At 32.0% G+C, this 21943-nt stretch overlaps 1 protein-coding gene across 1 annotated transcript; it reads right to left on the bottom strand.

The window, feature by feature from the left end:
• Nucleotides 1–19808: 19808 nt before the first annotated feature.
• LOC150032642 (uncharacterized) lies at nt 19809–21230 on the bottom strand. The gene is made up of 2 exons (XM_090306962.1): nt 20696–21230; nt 19809–20311 (listed from the first exon to the last, which is right to left on the bottom strand). Exons 1-2 carry the CDS (start codon nt 21228–21230, stop codon nt 19809–19811), a joined length of 1038 nt encoding a protein of 345 aa, XP_090163088.1.
• Nucleotides 21231–21943: the final 713 nt, after the last annotated feature.

The following is a 21943-nucleotide window of genomic DNA, read 5'->3' as shown; positions in this document are numbered from 1 at the left end:
GGAGAAGTATTGGGTATCTGATGCCCTAGTTTATTGTATTTATTCTCTCATTACTCAACCTTGTATATCATCCACTGGAGTTTTAGTCCAAGTGGGAGTTTGTTGGGTTGTACGTCCTAAACCCCTCGGTTCGTAATGTTAAACGTATTCTATTATCAATAAAGATGTTATTGATGTTTATTCAATAATACTATTATTAAATATGTGAATTGCACTTGTAAAGTCTAAATTCAATAAACTAAATATCTATGGCTATTATATGAATACATGAATTTTATGTGGAGACATAAGAGTGAATCAAGTTCAGTAAATAGCTAAAATGGTCTATAGTATATGAATAAAGTTGGGTACCTTATTCTGGTAACACTATCGGATGCGACCCACTCTGTAGTTATTACAATTTGTTGTAAAGTGCTATAAAGAAGTAATCCTGATTCATTCATTATTGACATGAGGAGTGGGGGTGTTCTATACAATGAGTTTGCATAAGATCAGACCAAGAATTAAGTCACTTTTACTTTATAACGCTATTTACTGTTTAACACTGACTATTTCAAAGCGATGACCTAGGTAACTTGACCTTAATCCTGAGCTAACTATGAACTCCTATTTACCCGGGATTATCCTTAGATTTTAATAGGTGATGGTTGGCTCAACAGCGCCGGCTCAATAAACCTCCCATTTTAGGGGTAAGACCAGATTGATAGCTGGGGACATAGGGTGCAAGATGGAATTCACTCCTACCCGCTTTTAGAAATAGTAGAGAGGTTGTTTCCTTAACTGCTGACTTTGGGTCTTAAACAAGAAGCCCCACCCTCTCATTGGCCTGATAGAAACTCAGTTTAATAGTTGGATCACAAATCAATTGTTCATTAGGAGATCAGTGGAACTTAAGAAGCAAGATGTAATCTCCAGGGTTAAATAACTTTTGACCTAGCCGTTATTACGAATAACCTATGAAAGGTTAACTTACTAATCATTGTTATATCGAGTGGACATAATATATCTACAGTGATGAGAGTATAATTACTAGGCTTTAGTAGAGTGACTTGATAGTTAACGAATGATGGTTAATTAGGTTAAAGAGTTTAGCCGGTTAATCGCGGATCGTTGGAGCCCATGATCTGTAGATTCATGAGGTCCACCTATTAGATCATATCAGACCAAAAACCATAGAATAGTGTGACGAACGAATTTGAAGTGTTCAAATTTGGTTTTTGGAGCTAAGGGTTAAATATATACGATATATTTAACCTAATGTTTAATTGTGAATTAAACATAAAAAGAGAGAAAATAAGAGATATTTAAATAAGATTTAAATATAAAGATTATGAATAGGGGTTCATATAAATTGGTATAAGTGTTGGATATAATATTAAATTAAATTAATTAAATTGTTTAATTAATTATTTAATATTGATTTAATTTTAAAAAATAATTAATGAAATTAAATAGATTTGGTAAAAATTGAACAATCTTGTGTTTTAAATACTTCGACACACATACCGATAATCTACTCGAACCTTCCTTTGGAATCCAACAATCTGTGTTATGGGTGAATTTGGACCGGATGAAATATGTCAAAAAAAAAAAAATATATAAGGACAATAAATACGAGATAAAGTCAACTTTGTTCAAATAAGTCCAAGTGCCATCAAATCATTAATCTAAGGGGAAGTCGTAAATATAGCAATTAGACTTAAAGTATTAGCATAAATAACATAATGCAAAAGAATTTTACAAATTTAGCAAAATTTAAATCTAGCTCTCAAATTCTATTACTGATAGATCATATTGCTTATATGATTATATGAATAATAAATTCTATCACTAATAAAAGTCCATTAGTGTTATAGTCTATTACTTATAGATTTTTCTATATTTGTAATTCTTAATAATTACAAATATTGCTATATACTTAATTATTAGTCCTAAAAGTACTACCTATTGCAATCCTTGATCTAACCAGATCTAATACTAACTTATTAGGACTAGGAAAGATCCATCTCATCCTTACCCTAAGAGAAAAAAAAGGAAAACTCCATCTCTCAGTTTGCTATAAATACATCACCATAATTCCATATGATGTATCTTAAACCAAACCTGAAACTTGAGTTCTCGAACTTCAACTTCTGACTTATTCTCCATTCTATATTTCTTCATATATAACTTTGGCATCTACATCCTCCCAAATAATAAATTTACCGTTGTTGTTACGTGAAGGTCAAGTTTGTTTTGCCCTATACAAATTTTGGCCAACCATACTAATAATTAAGTCCAATATTTACTTGAGAATTATAGTCATTTAACCATATACAATTCACCGAATGAAATTATGTTTCAATCATTTTCAACTGCATCTAACACATTTTCCTATTCATTAGTTATAGTTTAAGTCATTATTTTTTCAATTACTTTTAAATCCCATGTCATATATTTACTATTTAATTTATAAAAATAAATTTATTTAATCTTTTTGTAAAAAGAATATTTATTTAAAAACATATGTGGTAAATATTTTTAACCTCATCCATCGATCTCGCGTGTTATCTAACTAGTCTTCATTAATAAAATGTATGGACTTCTTGCTCTCGTTGTTGATTGATTTTGTGATGGTACTCCATGATATCTAATACTAGCAACGATCCCCATACATTAGAGGATCAGTGGAACATAAGGAGCAATATATAATCTCGGAAGTAAAACAGCTTTTGATCCAGTCATTATTACGAACAACATGTGAAAAGTTAACTTACTAATCATGGTTATATCGAGTAAACATAATATATCTATAGTGAGGGGACTGCAACTACTGGGCTTTAGCGGAGCGGTAGTTAACTAATGGTGGTTAATAAGGTTAAAGAGTTTAGTCGGTTAATTGCAAATCGTTGGAGTCCATGATCTGCAGGTCCATGAGGTCCATCTACTAGCTCATATCGGACTAAAAATCTTATATTAATCAATTGTGTGTATTATATTCAAAGTCATGGCTGCTTTATATATATTATATTCTCACCTGGCTGCTAATTAAGAATTTCTTTGTTTTTCAAAATTGTATTCCATTTTTTAGAATGAAAAATTTGTTAAAATAGGTTTGGTAAGGTTGTAAGTAACTTGGTTAGAAGGGGAACTTGGTCAATATTATTTTGAGGGACATACACACATAAGATGATATATTTTGGGGAATTAATTTTGTATCAATTTAGATTCTAAAATTCTAATTTTTTCCTATTGGACCCTAAATTTATGTAAGTATTGCAAAGAATTAGTAAATTGAAATTTAAAATCTTACATACACATCATTCAATAAAAATATCTCCACATTTCATACTTCATTTTATCTCTTTAATTATTTTTAAACATTAAGTCCAATATTTTCCTTAGAATTATATTTGTTTAACCATATACAATTCACCGAATAAAATTATGTTATGTTTCAGCCATTTTCAACTGCATCCAATGTACTTTCATTTTCATTAGTTATAATCATTATTTTTTTTAATTACTTTTAAATTACATGTCATATATTTACTATTTAATTTCTAACAAATAATTCTATTGAATCTTTGTTTTAAAAGTGAATATTTGTTTAAACACTTATGTGGTAAAGATTTTTAACCTCGTCCATCGATCTCACGTGTTATCTAACTAGTCTTAATTAATAAAATGCGTGGTCTCCTCTTCTCGTTGCTGATTGATTTTTAGATAGTACTCCATAATACCTAAACCAACCATCCCCATGCATGATAAGAAAAACAACAACAATCTTGTGTTTTAAAAACATTGACGCAACTATTGATAATCTACTTGAACCTTCCTTTGGAATCCAACAATTTGTGTTATGGGTGAACTTGGACCTGATGAAATATGTCAAAAATCAAGAAAATATAAGGACGATAAATACGAGATAAAGTGGACTTGGTTCAAATAAGTCCAAGTGTCATCAAATCATTGATCTAAGGGGAAGTTGTAACTATAACAATTAGACCCAAAGTATTCGGAAATATAACATAATGCAAAAGAATTTTAAAAATTTAGCAAAATTTAAATCCAGCTCTCATATTCTGTTACTGATAGATCATTTTGCTTGTATGAGTGTATCGATAATAAAGTCTATCACTAATAGGAGTCCATCAGTGACAGTCTGTTATTTATAGATTTTGCTATATTTGTAATTCTTTAAAAAATTACAAATATTCCTATACACTTGATTATTAGTCCTAAAAGTGCTACATATTGCAACCATTGATCTACTCAAATCTAATACTAACTTATTAGAACTAGGAAAGATCTATCTCATCCTTACCCTAAGAGGAAAAAGGAAAACTCCCTCTTTTATTTCGCTTTAAATACATAATCATAATTCCTTATGATATGTCTTAAACCAAATCTGAAATATGAGTTCTTGAACTTCAACTTCTCACTTCTTCTTCATTCCACATTTCTTCATATATAAATTTTGCATCAACGACCTCCCAAATAACAAATTTATCGTTGTTGTCACGTGAATGTCAGGTTTGTTTTGCACTATCCAAATTTTGGCCAACCATCCATATATTTAAATCCAAGATTTACATGAGAATTATAGTCATTTAACCAACTTTGTGGTCCGATGAATGTTAAAGCAAGAGAAGGATATGAATATTTCATCAGCTTCTTCAATGATTATTCAAGGTATGGCTACATTTACCTAATACATCATAAATTTGATATACTTGAAAATTTCAAGAAAAATAAGGCAGAGGTTAAGAACCAATTATGTAAAAAGATTAAAATACTTCAATCAAATCGAGGTGGTGAGTACATGGACTTAAAATTCTAAGACTATTTGATAGAACACAAAATTCAGTTACAACTCACAGCACTTGGCACACCTCAATAAAATAGTGTTGCAAAAAGGAGAAATAGAACCCTGTTGGACATGGTTCGTTCTATAATGAGTTATGCTCAGTTGCCAAGTTTCTTTTGTGGTTATGTAGTAGAGACTGCGGTGTATATATTGAACATGGTCCCTCGAAAAGTATTTCAAAAACGCTTTACGAGTTATGGAGAGGAAGTAAAGGTAATTTACGTCACTTGGGAATTTAGGGATGCACAACACATGTGTTGGTGCAAAATCCAAAAATGTTGGAACGTCATTCAAAGGTATGCCTATTTGTAGGCTATCCCAAAGAGACAAGAAGTGGTTTCTTTTATGATCCTCAGAAAGATAAAGTATTTGTGTTGACAAATGCAACATTCTTGGAGGAAAATCACTTTAAAAATCATCAACCTCGAAGTAAGCTAGTATTATGTGAGATAATCAGAGAAACTACGGATAGATTAACAAGAGTTGTTGATCGAGTACGTCCTTCAACAAGAGTTGTTGATGGAACTGGTACTTCACATCCTTCTCAAGAGTTGAGAATGCCTCGATGTAGTGGGAGGGTTTTGAAATAGCCCAACAGGTACATGGGTTTAACTGAAACCTAGGTCGTCATACTTGTGGTTTAGAGGATCCATTGACTTTTAAATAAGCAATGAGTGATGTGGATAAAGTAGCTTTTCTAGTTTTCTTTGTTGATGATATCTACTCATTGGGAATGAAGAGAATTTCTTGTTGACATTAAGACATGGTTGGCCACCAATTTCAAATATAGGATTTGAGAGAAGCACAATATGTTATTGAGATCCAAATCATTCATAAAAACAAGAACAAAACAATAGCCTTGTCTCAGGAATTTTATATAGACAAGATGTTGTCTCAATATAAAATGCAAGATTCCCAAAAAGGTATGTTGCCTTTCAGCCATGGAATCTGTCTAAGGAACAATGTCCTAAGACATCTCAAGAGGTTGAGGTTATGAAATGAATTCCATATGAATCAATAGTAGGGAGTTTAATGTATGCCATGTTGTGTACTCATCCCGACATATGTTATACAATTGGAATTATTAGTAGATATCAATCCAATCTTGATATGATCATTGAACTATCGTGAAAAACATCCTCAAGTATCTTTGGAGAATGAGGGATTATATGCTAGTGTATGATGCTAAGGATCTGATCGTTACTTGATACATTGATTCTGACTTTCAGACCGATATAGATTATGGGAAATCTACTTTGGGGTTAGTATTAACTCTGAACGGAGGAGCTATGGTGTGGAGGAATATTAAGTAATGTTGTATTGTTGACTTCATCATAGAAGCTGAGTATTTACACCAAGAAGACGTGATTGTCACGTAGATTGCCTCTAAAGACAACTTGATTGATCCATTTACAAAAGCCCTATAGGCTAAAGTGTTCGAGGGTCACCTAGTGGGACTAAGACTGCGAAATAGATAGAACTAGGCCATGTGGGAGAAGTACTTGGTATGTGATGCCCTAGTTTATTGTATTTATTCTCTCATTACTCAACCTTGCATATCATCCACTGGAGTTTTAGTCTAAGTGGGAGCTTGTTGGGTTGTATGTCCTAGAACCTGCAGTTCATAATGTTAAACGTATTCTATTATCAATAAAGATGTTATTGATGTTTATTCAATAAAATTGTTTTGAATATGTGAATTGTACTTGTAAAGTTTAAATCTAATAAACTAAAGATCCATGGCTATTCTATGAATACATGAATTTTATGTGGAGACATAAGAGTGAATCAAGTTTAGTAAATAGCCAAAATGGTCTATATTATACGAATAAGGTTAGGTACCTTATTCTGGTAACACTATTGGATTCGACCCACTCTGTAGTTGTTATAATTTGTTGTAAAGTGCTACAAAGAAGTGATCCTGATTCGTTCATGTATTGACATGAGGAGTGGGAGTGGTCTATGCAATGAGTTTACATAAGATCAAACCAAGAATTAAGTCACTCTTACTTTATAACGTTGTTTACTGTTTAACACTGACTATTTCAGAGCGATGACCTAGGTAACTTGACCTTAATCTTGAGCTAGTTATGACCTTTTATTTATTCGGGATTATCCTTAGATTTGCATAGGTGAGAGTTGGCTCAACAGTGCCAGCTCAATAAGCCTCTATTTCAGGGGTAAGACTGGGTAGATAGTTGCGGACATAGGGTGTAAGAGGAAATTCACTCCTATTTTAGGGATAGTAGAGAGGTTGTTCCCTTAAGTGATGACTTTGGGTCTTAAACAAGGAGCCCCACCCTTTTATTGGGCCGATAGGGACTCGGTTTAATAGTTGGATCACAAACCAATTGTTCATTAGAAGATCAGTGGGACTTAAGGAGCAAGATGTAATCTCGAGGGTAAAACAGCTTTTGTCCTAGCCGTTATTACGAACAACTTGTGAAAGGTTAACTTACTAATCATGGTTATATCGAGTGGACATTATATATCTATAGTGAGGGGAGTACAACTACTAGGCTTTAGTGGAGTGGCTTGGTAGTTAACAAATTGTGGTTAATTAGGTTAAAGAGTTTTGCCGGTTAATCGCGGATCATTAGAGTCCATGATCTGTAGGTCCATGAGATCCCCCTACTAGCTGATATGGGACTAAAAACCTTAGAACAGTGTGATGAATGAATTTGAAGTGTTCAAATTCGATTTTTGGAGCAAAGCGTTAAATATATACGATATATTTTATTGGGATTGGTGTCTTAATTCTCTCGAAGTCTCGTTGTTTTGTAAAGATATACATTGTTTAATGAATAAAATAAGTGTTATTTAATTCTGGTATTTACTCATATCCAATAAAAAAAGCTCATTGGTTATCTTATGTGAACTTAAGCATGTATATGTGATATACAAGTGGATCATGCCTTAAGTGATAACCTAAATTGGTCTGTAATATAAGAATTGAGGTGGGATACCTGATCCTGGTGACACTACGGATACAACCCGCTTTGTAGAGATTTGCAGATGTTGTAAACTACTACAGATGGTAGATCTTGACCATTCATGTGAAGACGTGCGAGCGTGAGTGTCCTATACAAAGAGTTTGTATAAGACCCGGACCATGAGATGACTAGACTCTGTATATAACGCCGTTGATACTAGAGACTTGCATCTCACCTAAATGACCATAGGTGACACGACCTCAATCCTAAGTGTTTTGGGAACTCCTGCCTTTGAGAGTGGTCCTTTGATTAGTATGGGTGAGAATGCCCAGATTGCGAACTCAACATGCCTACCTTTTTGGGGACTTGTCTGATCTGGGAGCTGGAAACTCAATCCACAATATGGAATTCACTCCTTTCTCGAAGCAGGGATAAGTAGAGAGATTGCCCCCTTAAGGGCTGATTCCGGGGCTTGAACATAGTGGCCACAGCTTCTCTTTGGAAGAAAAGACTCAGTCATAGTAGAACTATGACTTATGTTCATTAGAGGGACTAGTGGTACTTAAGAAGACAGATGTAACTACAGGGGCATAACGATTATTGGCCCAGCTGTACTTACGAGCGATCTGTGAAGGGTTGTTGCACTGCTGATTGGTTAAGATGGACACATAATATATCTGTGGTAAGAAGAGTTCAGTTGTCGGTCTTTAGTGGAATGCCTGGCAGTTAACGAATGGTGGATCTCATGACTTAAGAGTTTAGTCAGTTATTCATGTACCGTTGAAGCTTCGAGCTACAGGTTCATGAGGTCCCCTTGGTAGCTCAATGGATTCAGTTAAGGATCAGTTCTTGGTGTTGATTTGAAATGTTCAAATTGACAAGAGGTATTTTGATTTTATATGATATAATCAATATGATGTATGAGAAACATCTAGTGGAGAATTGATGTAAATGAGATTTACATTAAATACTATGGAATAGAAAAAGAACTATGGTTTATATGTTTCATGAGATGAAATATTAAAACTATAGGTTATAAATATAGTATGATAAGTTGGTTATCATTTATATTTATAATAATATTAATTATTGGATAATTAATTCTTTTTCTTTTAATAACCAAAGTAGTGGGTGGTTATTGAATCATGGTAACCGTGAGATAAAAGAAAAATTATTTTCCTAATTTTAGTAAGTTCTTGTCAAAAGTTTTTTTTGAGATTTCTCTCTCGTAGAAAGAAACTCACGGAAGCTTGTCAAGTAAATACAGATTTAGTAAGCGACAGCTTGAGCGAAGTAAACGATCGTGTAGTGTTTTGTAGGCAACAGACACTGAGTTAAACGATCGTTTAGCTTTTGCTAGACGATCGCTTAGCTATAGCTAAACGATTGGGCATCGACTTATGCGATAGGTTTCAATCATCTCCCACTTACCCAATCATGTACATGATTTTTCTTTCCTCCTTCTTCTGCCTTAATCCAAGTTCGAACAGAGCCCACCCTTTGGATTCTCACACTGAGAATATCAAGGTAACCTTCTTGGTGGTGTCATACTCAACTCGACACCGTCGAGGTTCTATAGAGGCTGTTCGTGCTGCTGGACAGTTCGTGATTGAGGCGATCACTGAGGACGAGCACAAAGTGTTCGTGCAGTGTTGCAGTCGTGTTGTTCGAGCGTTCGAGGTTGCTTTGTTCGAACGTTCGTGAGCAAGGAGCGTGGAGATGAGTCAACAAACGTTCGTAGCGTTTATCCTTGTTCATTTTAGTAGTTTCATGTTGTAATTTCGATATTGATTGCATAACTGTATGTTTTGTGTACGACTGTAATTGTAATGTTCATTCATGATTGTAATTTGGAATCATCTATATTCCGCTGCTCATGGAAATCTCGAGTTTGATTTCCTTCATATTTAACATAATGTTTAATTGTGAATTAAACATAAAGAGAGAGAAAATAAGATATATTTAAATAAGATATAAATATCAAGATTATGAATAGGGATTCATATAAATTGGTATAAGTGTTGGATATAATATTAAATTTAATTAATTATTTAATATTAATTTAATTTTTAAAATTGATTATTAAAATTAATGTTGAAATTAAATGGATTTAGTCAAAATTGAACAATCTTGTGTTTTAAATACTTCGACACACCTACCGAAAATCTACTCGAACCTTTGGAATCCAACAATATGTGTTATTGGTGAATTTGAACCAGATGAAATATGTCAAAAAAAAAAATATAAGGATGATAAATACGAGATAAAGTCAACTTGGTTGAAATAAGTCTAAGTGCCATCAAATCATTAATCTAAGGGGAAGTTGTAAATATAGCAATTAGACTCAAAGTATTAGCAGAAATAACATTATGCAAAACAATTTTAGCAAAATTTAAATCCAGCTCTCAAATTCTATGACTGATAGATCATATTGCTTATATGATTGTATCAATAATAAATTCTATCACTAATAAGAGTCCATTAGTGTTATAGTCTGTTACTTATAGATTTTTCTATATTTGTAATTCTTAATAATTACAAATATTGCTATACACTTAATTATTAGTTCTAAAAGTTCTACCTATTGCAATCCTTGATCTAACCAGATCTAATACTAACTTATTAGGGCTAGGAAAGATCCATCTCATCCTTACCCTAGAGAAAAAAAGGAAAACTCCATCTTTCATTCTGCTATAAATACATTATCATAATTCCATATGATGTATCTTAAACCAAACCTGAAACATGAGTTCTCGAATTTCAACTTTTGACTTATTCTCCATTCTACATTTCTTCATATATAACTTTGGCATCTACGTCTTCCCAAATAATAAATTTACTGTTGTTCTTACGTGAAGATCAAGTTTGTTTTGCCTTGTCCAAATTTTGATCAACCATCCTAATAATTAAGTCCAATATTTACTTGAGAATTATAGTCATTTAACCATATATAATTCATCGAATGAAATTATGGTTCAATAATTTTCAACTGCATCCAACGCATTTTCATGTTCATTAGTTATAGTTTAAGTCAATATTTTTTCAATTACTTTTAAATCCCATGTCATATATTTACTACTTAATTTATAAAAAAATATTATTTAATCTTTTTATTCAAATATTTTTTTAAAAAATATGTGGTAAATATTGTTAACCTCGTCCATCGATCTCACATATTATCTTATTAGTCATAATTAACAAAAGGGAAATTGCATTGTATGACAAATACATTTTAAGAAACAAAAGTCATGACTTCAACTTTTTTGTAATTGCATGTGTGACAATTACATAGGAATCACATACACATCAGATAGCAATCACATAAAAATCACATAAAAATTAGGTAGCAATTAAATTTTCAGGCGAAAGTTTTTTGCAATGTTTCCAAATAAAGAAAAAGCTAGCGACACACACCCAATTTTTAATTTTTTTTTTATTAATGTTGCAATTGTCCCTTAATAAAATGAGTGGACTACCTCCTCTCTTTGCTGATTTATTTTGAGATAGTGCTCCATTATATCTAATATTACCAACAATCCCCATGCATGATAAGAAAAGCAACAACAATCTTGTGTTTTAAATACTTCGACAAACTTACTGATAATCTATTCGAACCTTCTTTTGGAATCCAACAATTTATTTTATGGGTTAATTTAGACCTGATCAAATATGCAAAAAATCAAGAAAATATAAGGACGATAAATACGAGAAAAAGTGGACTTGGTTCAAATAAGTCTAAGTGTCATCAAATCATTGATCTAAGGAGAAGATGTAAATATAGCAATTAGACCCAAAGTATTAGCAGATATAACATAACGCAAAAGAATTTTGCAAATTTAGCAAGATTTAAATCCAACTCTCATATTCTATTACTGATAGATCATATTGCTTATATGAGTGTATTGATAAGAAATTCTATCACTAATATGAGTCAATCAGTAATATAGTTTGTTACTTAATAGATTTTGCTATATTTGTAATTCTTAAAAAATATTGCTATCAACTTAATTATTAGACGGATAAATGCTACCTATTGCAACCATTCATCTAATCAGATCTAATGCTAACTTATTAGGACTAAGAAAGATCCATCTCATCCTTACCCTAAGAGGAAAAAGGAAAACTCCATCTTTCATTCTGCTATAAATACCACATTATAATTCCATATGACGTATCTCAAAATAAATCTCAAATATGAGATCGAATTTCAACTTTTGACTTCTCCCTTCTACATTTCTTCTTATCTAACTTTGGCATCTACGTCCTTCCAAACAACAAATTTATCGTTGTTGTCACGTGAAGGTTTGGTCTTTTGTCCTTTCCAGAAACAATAACGTTATCAAATTGGCCTAAATTTCTAACGATACCGCAAATCAAAGTGCATCAATTGACAATGATATTTATAGAACATAATAGCTAGTAATGTTAAGAGCATTGAAAGGAAATATAGAGGAATCAAATACACATAGAAATTGGAAAGGTTACATATCATTACTTGATGGGTGTTCCACAAATTGATCAAATACATTAGACAAACTTTATTACCATAGAAATAGACAAAGAATAACACACAAAGACACAAAAGATGGAAGATAGATTAAGGTATATATTATATTATATTATAAGAGAGGTTCCTTTCAACCACAAAAGCCATTGGGGAGGCAAATACACTCATTCATGCAATCATCATCAGTAGTGCACTCCTCAAGGATTCTAGGGCACATTCTTCCTTCCTTCATCATCTTTCTTGGGAATTCAATTTTATTCAAACCTTCCACAGATTGTGCTTCAATGGCTGCACACTCCTCCACCAAAGCAGCCATCACCAGCATCCCCACCATAGCCACCAATCCAATTTTCTTCCACTCCATTTTTTTCTCTCTTAATGATCTCTCTTGTGTTTATTTCTTTCTTCTATGCCTTTCTATTTATACACAACAACAAAATGGCTGCTTCATCATACAATATGTTTATAGTAAAGCTTATATTCTAAATCACATGTACAATTACATGGCCATGACTAATTCAAGATCTTATATTAATTAATTGTGTGTATTATATTCAAAGTCATGGCTGCTTTATATATATTATATTCTCCCATGGGCTGCTAATTCAGTGTTACTTTGTTTTTCAAAATTGTATGCCATCTTTTATAATAAAGAATCGGTTAAAATAGGTTTGGTAAGGTTGTAAGTAACTTGGTTAGAAGGGGAACTTGGTCCATATTATTTTGAGGGATATACACACATGAGATCATATATTTTGGGGAATTAATTTATATCAATTTAGACTCTAAAATTCTAATTTTTTCATATTGGACCCTAAATTTATGTGAGTATTACAATTTTTACTCTTAGTTGAATTTTCGTTAATTTTTCGACTAATTTTAATAGAAAAATCACATAAATTCTTTTATAGAATACTCATTAATTTGTAATAAAAAAAATTAGTTTTTTAGCGAAAAATAATATTGACCAATTTACAAATTAGTTCATTGAAATTTCATCCAAAGTTAAGTTATAGATCTTGTTATTAATGTATATTTTTATACTAGAATCCATCTCGATAATATTTTTATGTTTTATGGGTATATATTTCTAAAATATATTAGATATTGATTAATCCTTAATAATAATGTTAAAAAACCTTCGATTTTTGGATATCGACCTATATTTTAAGTAATAATGTTGGTGCCAAACATATGTTTTTCTAATCAAATTTTAGTCACTCAAATTTTTGAAATTTATGAACTAGACTCGAGATACAAAAAATATGCTAATTCAGATGGTCAAAAAATGTGCTATGAACTGTATAGGCTAAATTAATAGGTTTATTGAAGGGGCAATTTTTTTTACATTAGATCCACCAACAATTCCTTATTGTGTTGACATATCTTTCCAAAACAATTTTGTACCTTTTCTACTTCATTTCTTTTTTCTTTACGGAGCCTTTTTTTTTTTTTTTCTCTCTCTTTATTAACAAAGAATTAGTAAATTGAAATTTAAAATCATATATACATACACATCACTCAACAAATACAATATCTCCACACTTCATACTTCTTTTATCTCTTTAATAATATTTAACCTTTAAGTCCAATATTTACCCTATAATTATATTCGTTTAACCTTATACAATTCACCGAATTAAATTATGTTATGTTTCAGCCATTTTCAACTACATCACAATGTACTTTCATGTTCATTAGTTATAGTTTTAGTCATTCTTTTTTTTTTTTTTTTAATTACTTTTAAATTTCATGTCATATATTTACTATTTAATTCATAAAAATAATTTTATTGAATCTTTGTTTGAAAACAGAATATTTATTTAAAAACTTATGTGATAAAGATTTTTAACCTCATCCATCGATCTCACGTGTTATCTAATTAGTCTAAATTAATAAAATGCGTGGTCTACCTCCTCTCGTTGCTTATTGGTTTTGAGATGGTACTCCATGATATCTAATACTACCAACCATCCACATGCATGATAAGAAAGACAACAACAATCTTATGTTTTAAAGACTTCAATGCAATTATTGATAATCTACTCGAATCTTCCTTTGGAATCCAACAATCTGTATTATGGGTGAATTTGGACCTGATGAAATATATCAAAAATCAAGAAAATATAAAGACAATACGAGATAAAGTGGATTTGGTTGAAATAAGTTCAAATGTCATCAAATCATTGATCCAAGGGGAAGTTGTAAATATAGCAATTAGACACAAAGTATTAGCAAATATAACATAATACAAAAGAATTTTGCAAATTTAGCAAAATTTAAATTCAACTCTCACGTTCTATTACTGATAGATCATTTTGCTTATATGAGTGTATCAACAATAAATTCTATCACTAATAGGAGTCCATCATTTGACATAGTCTGTTACTTATAGATTTTGTTATATTTGTAATTCTTTAAAGAATTACAAATATTCCTATACACTTAATTATTAGTCTGAAAAGTGTTACCTATTACAACCCTTGATTAAGTCAAATCTAATACTAACTTATTAGGACTAAGAAAGATCCATCTCATCCTTATCCAAAAAGGAAAAAGGAAAATTCCATCTTTCATTTCGCTATAAATACATCATCATAATTTATGATGTATCTTAAACCAAACGTGATGTATGAATTCTTGAACTTCAACTTCTGATTCAGATGGTCAAAACAGGCACCTTACTATATAGGCTAAATTATTAGCTTAATTGAAGGGGCAATTTTTTTGCCATTAGATCCACCAACAATTCCCTATTTTGTTTACATATCTTTTCAAAACCATTTTGTACCTCTTCTACTTTATTTCTTCTTTTCTTTACGGAGCCTATTTGTTTTTTTTCCTCTTTATTAATAAAGAATTAGTAAATTGAAATTTAAAATCGTATATACATGCACATCAATCAACAACTACACATATCTTCACATTTCTTACTTCATTTTATCTCTTTAATTAATTTTAAATTTTAAGTGCGGCAGAAGCACTGACTGACGTTGTGAGCATCTCATGCGTGAAGGAACAACCATCGACAGTGATAGTATGATTCTATCCATTCGAGTCTAGGACGTTCAGTGATTGTTGTAGGTTTAACCATTTACAATTCACCCAATGAAATTATGTTATATTTCAACCACTTTCAAATGCATCCAACGTATTTTCATGTTCATTACTTATAGTTTTAGTCATTATTTTTTTTAATTACTTTTAAATTTCATGTCATATATTTACTATTTAATGTATAAAAATAATTTTATTGAATCTTTGTTTTAAAAGAGAATATTTATTTAAAATCTTATGTGGTAGAAATTTTTAACCTCGTCCATCGATCTCACGTATTATCTAACTAGTCTTAAGTAATAAAATACATTGTCAAACTCCTCTCTTTGCTGATTGATTTTGAGATGGTACTCCATGATATCAAATACTACCAACCATATCTATGCTGATAAGAAAAACAACAACAAATATTGTGTTTTAAATACTTTGACGCAACTATCGATAATCTACTTGAACCTTCCTTTGGAATCGAAAAAGAGTGAATTTAGACCTGATGAAATATGTCAAAAATCAAGAAAATATAAGGACGATAAATATGAGAAAAAGTGGACTTGGTTCAAAGTAGTCCAAATGTCACCAAATCATTAATCTAAGGAGAAGTTGTAAATATAGCAATTAGACCAAAAGTATTAGTAGATATAACATAATGCAAAAGAATTTCGTAAATTTAGCAAAATTTAAATCTAGCTCTCATATTCTATTACTGATAGATCATATTGCTTATATGAGTGTATCAATAATAAATTCTATCACTAATTGGAGTCCATCAGTGATATAGTCTGTTACCTATAGATCTTGCTATATTTGTAATGCATTAAAGAATTATAAATATTCCTATACACTTAATTATTAGTCCTAAAAGTATAAGTATTGCAACCCTTGATCTAATGAAATCTAATACTAACTTATTCGAAATAGGAAAGAACCATCTCTTCCTTACCCAAAGAGGAAAAAGGAAAACTCCATCTGTCATTTTGCTATAAATACATCATCATAATTCCATCGATGTATCTTAAACCAAACTTGATATATGAGTTCTTGAACTTCAACTTCTGACTTCTTCTTCATTCTACATTTCTTCATATATAACTTTGGCATTTACGTCCTCTCAAAAAAACAAATTTATCGTTATTTTCATGTAAGGGTCAGGTTTGCCTTGCCCTATCTAGATTTTGGCCGACCATCCACATGTATAAGTCCAATATTTACGTGAGAATTATAGTCATTTAGCAATATACAATTCACCGAGTTAAATTATGTTTCAACCATTTTCAATTGCATCCAATGCATTTTCTTGTTCATTAGTAATAGTTTTAATCATTATTTTTCAATTATTTTAAATTTCATGTCATATATTTACTTTTAATTTATAAAAATAAATTTATTTAATACTTTTGTAAAAAAGAAAATTTATTTAACAACATATGTGGTAAATATTTTTAAACTCGTCCATCGACCTCATGTGTTATCTAACTAGTCTTAATTAATAAAATGTGTGGACTACCTCCTCTCGTTGTTGATTGATTTTGAGATGGTGCTCTATGATATCTAATACTAGCAACCATCCCCATGCATGATAAGGAAAGCAACAACAATATTGTGTTTTAAATACTTCGACACACCTACCGATAATCAACTCGAACCTTCCTTTGGAATCCAACAATCCGTATTATGGGTGAATTTGGGTCTGATGAAATATGTCAAAAATTAATAAAATATAAGGACGATAAATACGAGATGAAGTGGACTTGGTTCAAATAAGTCCAAGTGCCATCAAATCATTGATCTAAGGGGAAGTTATAAATATAGAAATTAGACCCGAAGTATTAACAGATATAACATCATGCAAAAGAATTTCGCAAATTTAGCAAAATTTAAATCCAACTCTCAGATTCTATTACTAATAGATCATATTGCTTATATAAGTGTATCAATAAAAAATTCTATCACTAATAGGAGTCCATCAGGAATATAGTCTGTTACTTCTATATTTTGCTATATTTATGGTTGGTTATGCTGATGTCTACGGGCCCAAAACCATGATTTCCACTGAAGGCCCAAAACCATGATTTCCACTGAAGGCCCAAAACATAAAATAAAACCAGTTGAGGTTGGTGGGATTTAGTGTTGAAGATGAGCCACGAGTGTTGGAGAATTGAGGAACACGTGTATGGCTAGATTTTCTCAACCGCCTGAATAGGATATTGAACTCGGAAGGCAGACTCGATCAGGTAAACATTTTCTTTCATCCTTACTCGGTGATCTCTCTTCTTTACCCGACATTCTTTCTCTTACTCAATGACTTTTCTTCTTCAATCGATGCAGCTTGATGCTACTTGATACTTTGAAAATATTGTAGTTTTATTGGAAAATGATATTTGTGTCATTTTTACAAAAAAACAAATGAAGATTTGAAAAGAGATTAGGTGAAAGAGAGGAAGAAAGTACAGTTTACATGGTTTGGCCAAGATGCCTAAAATCCACGGGAAAACTTTCCTTTCTTTTACTTCTTGATGATTTTCTTTTACAGTAGTTTAGTATTTGCAAGAGAAAAATAATGAATGCATGTTATAGATCTAATTAGTAGATATTTATATTGCATACCTTTTGTCAGTTACATGACGTATATTTTTGTTATGTAAAACTAAACTAGTTATACTATGTATTTGAGTCAACGTTTTACAAATTCTCCACCTTGACTCTAATGTATACAATCTTCTAATCTTCTGAATTCTGACCAATTTGTTTACCTGTGTCTGGAAGATCGAAACCAACTAGCACGAGACATTTGATTAATTTGAGTTCTAGTACTGGTTTCATCAACATATGTGTTGCATTCTCTGATGTATGAACTTTTAGGATTTCTATTTTCCATTTTTCTACTTTATCTCTGATGAAATGCTGCTTTATATCAATATGTTTTGTTCTTGTGTGGTATTGTGGATTTCTAGATAAGTGTATTACACTTTGATTGTCACGGTAGAGTTTTACTACAATTTGATTTAATCTAAAGTCTTTCAACAATCCTTTAAGCCACAATGCCTCTTTAATAACTTTTGTTAATGCCATGTACTCAGCCTCAATTTTAGATAGGACCACTAGGTTGTAATGTAGCTTTCTAGCTGATTAGATTAGGACCATAAAGGAACAGATAGCTTGTTAAGGATCTCCTTTTGTCCAAATCAATAGTATAATCAACATCCACATATCCATATAACTCTAGCTTTGGTTATGCAGATTTCTGCTAGGTTAGTCTTTAGTTTTTTGACCAAATAAGGTACCTTAGGATCCATTTAGTGGCCTCCTAGTATCTCTTACCTAGGTTAGACATATATCTACTAACAAGGCTAACTGAGTATGAGAGAATAGGTCTGGTAGAAATCATTAAATACATCAGGCTTCCAATTGCTTGACTATAAGGTATAGAGACATTTGTTTTAGATGTTCTTGGTCAAAATATTTAGAAGAGTTGGTTGGAGATAACTTGAAATGCTGAGCAATTGGTAAGCTTACAGGTTTGGCATCACTTAGATTGAATCTCTTTAGGATATTCTCATAATAGTTAAGTTGGTTGATGCTTAGAACAGACTTTTTTTTGTCCCTTAGAATCTCAATCCCTAGGACTTTACTTGCCTCTCCCAAATTCTTCAAGTCAAATTCTCTCTTTAGGAGATCTTTTACATGAGTTAGATCTTTTTTAAACCTACCTGCCAGTAACATATCATCCATATATATGAGTAAGTAAACTTTTACCTTATAGGAACTTGTGTTTACATAAACACATATATCATAGGAACTTCTTTTAAATCCAATGCTTGAAATGTAGTCATTGAACCTCCTATACTAGCACTTAGGTGATTGTTTTAGCCCATATATTGACTTGTTGAGTAGGCAATACAGATTCTCTTTCCCTTTAACTTCAAATCCTTTAGGTTATATCACGTAGACTGTCTCTTCTAAATGTCCATGTAGAACAGTAGTCTTCACATCTAGTTGATACAATTCTAATTATTTTGAGCAACCAAGGATAAGATTAGTCTTATAGAAGTTTGTTTAACAACTGGAGAGAAAATCTCTTAATAGATTAATTAGCGTAGCCAGTGATCTAAGATCACATCTCACTCTCTACATCACACCAGCAGAAAGCTTCATTATTGCGAAAATCTACTTTCAGTTCTGGAAAACGAAATATGATAGCTTGGAAAGCTTGATGCAACCTTTGTGTAAATCCCTTTGCAACCAACCTTGCAAAATCGAGGTTTCTTATTACAGGATGCACCTTCTTTGATTTTAAAAACCCATTTGGAAGCTATTGGTTTATAACTTTTAGGTAGGAGAGCTAGAGGCCAACTATCATTCACATTTGATGAGTGCATTTCCTCATTCATAACTTCTATCCAATTTCGTGCATTAAGACAACTTGTTGCTTCTTTAAAGGTTGTTGGTTCTTGGTCAGTGGAAGCTACTCAGCATTAAGAATTAGATTCATATAGTTTATTTCAGTATATCTACCTGAAGGAGTAATGATCCTTCTTTGTTTATCTCTAGCTAAGGCATACTGACTTAAGTCAAGTTGTATATTAACAATTTCCTCTTGCTCCCCTACTTCTTCCTCTACATCTTCTAAGTCACTAGGTAGATTAGGTTTTGTAGGTTGCTTAGTGGTTATCTCCACCTCAATTCCTGTAGTGGAGGTTTCAGCTTCATCTTCAAGCCTCTTTTCTTTTTGCATAAATATCTCCTCTTCTCTGAAAGTACTGTCACTACTAACTATGAACTTTTTCTCTACTGGATGCCACATCTTAAATCCTTTGACTCCCTCAGTAAAGCATACAAACATGCGCTTAACAATTCTGACCTTTAACTTTCCCTTATTTTGGTGTACAAACCCCACACATTCAAATACATTAAGGTTGTCAACACTAGAAGGATTGTTAGACCTCTTTTCCTCCGAGGTAAGTAACTCTAGAGATGTGTGTAGGCACCTAGTTAAGGTGTAAACAATATAGGCTACAACTTCTATCCAAAAACTTTGACTTAAGATAACATCATATAGCAAACACCTTACCCTTTCCATTATGGTTCTGTTTAACCTCTCAACAACCCCATTCTGTTGAGGTGTGTACCTCACAATCCTATGTCTAGTTATACCATTCTGACTACATAACTTATCAAAAACCTCATTACAAAATTCAAGCCCATTGTTAGTTCTTAAGTATTTTAACCTTTTAGATGTTTGAGTTTCTATCATAACATTCCATTCTTTAAACTTCCCAAAGACTTGATCCTTATTTTTTTAGGAAGTAAATCCATATTTTCCTAGAATCATCTGTTAAGGTTAGAAAATACCTTGAGCCGCTAAGGCTTGGTGTAAGAGATGGTCCCGATCAAAATGGACATAGCCCAGTATCCCTTTGGTGGTATGCTGAGATTTTTTTACGCTTTGTCTAGTTGCTTTCCTTAAGATGCAGTGTTCACAGAAAGAGAGGTGTTCACTAATCTCTTTGGGTAAAATACCCTGTTTAGACAGTGCTCGCATCCCTTTTACACTGATATAGGATAGTCTTTTGTGCCACAAGTCTGCCTCTGTCATTTTTGTAGTAGAAATAGTGTAGACACCTATCATCATTTCCACTCCTCTGATAACATAAAGGACATTAACCTTTTGACCAACCAAAACGACCTTTGAATCCTTAATAACTTCTAGGATTCCACTCTTTTCCCTGTATTCATACCCAATGGAGTCTAGCATACCCAGAGATATCAAGATTTTCTTGAGTAAACGTACATGTCTCACATTTCTAAGAAGCTTGACTGATCCATCCTTTAACTTTAAGGATACTGAACAAATTCCTTTGATTTTATAGGCTTCATTGTTCCCCATATACACCGATTCTTCATCTACATCCTTATAGGTATTAAACCAACATTTAAAAGGTGTCATATGATAAGTAAAACCAGAATCGAGACCCCAATCATGCTTTCCTAGGAGACTTACTTGGTTGGTTTTATTTCTAGTGGACTCTAAAGCATCAGAATAGAGGTAAGATGCTTCAACTACTGAGACTTCTGCCTGATTTCCTTTATAATTCTTCTATTTCTCTTTATTTTTAATTTTTAAGCTGTATCAATCTCTCTAAGTGTCCTTTCTTCTTACAGTAGTTACATCTTAGTTTTGTTTTTGGCTTATGCTCTTCACCAGACTAATTTTTAGTTCCTTTAGTATTGTTCTACTTGTTCTAGTCTTTAGCAAACAGTCCTTCAGCATTAGACTTGTCCTCTATTACTACATGAAGCTCTAGCTCCCTGATTCTCAATGCTGAAATAATGGCATTAGTGGTAACTGACTCCCTACCATATTTCAAAGCATTCTTTACCTCCTTATAGGCTTCGGGTAGAGAGTTTATCAAAACAAAAACTTCATTCTCATCACCAATCTTTTCACCAAGGCCCTTAAACTCAGAAACTATCATTTTAAATTCATCAAATTGTTAGATAGTTTTTTAACAGAATCCATCTTAAACGTGAAGAAATTTTCCCTTAAGAACATCTTGTTAGCCAGATTCTTAGTTGCATGAAGACCTTCCAGCTTGACCC

This window comes from Benincasa hispida, chromosome 11, assembly GCF_027475165.1.
Source record: "Benincasa hispida cultivar pf3 chromosome 11, pf3_genome.v1.1, whole genome shotgun sequence".
NCBI lineage: Eukaryota > Viridiplantae > Streptophyta > Magnoliopsida > Cucurbitales > Cucurbitaceae > Benincasa > Benincasa hispida.
The sequence above is the reverse complement of the archived record's forward strand: the minus strand, read 5'-3'. Positions and strand labels throughout refer to the sequence as shown.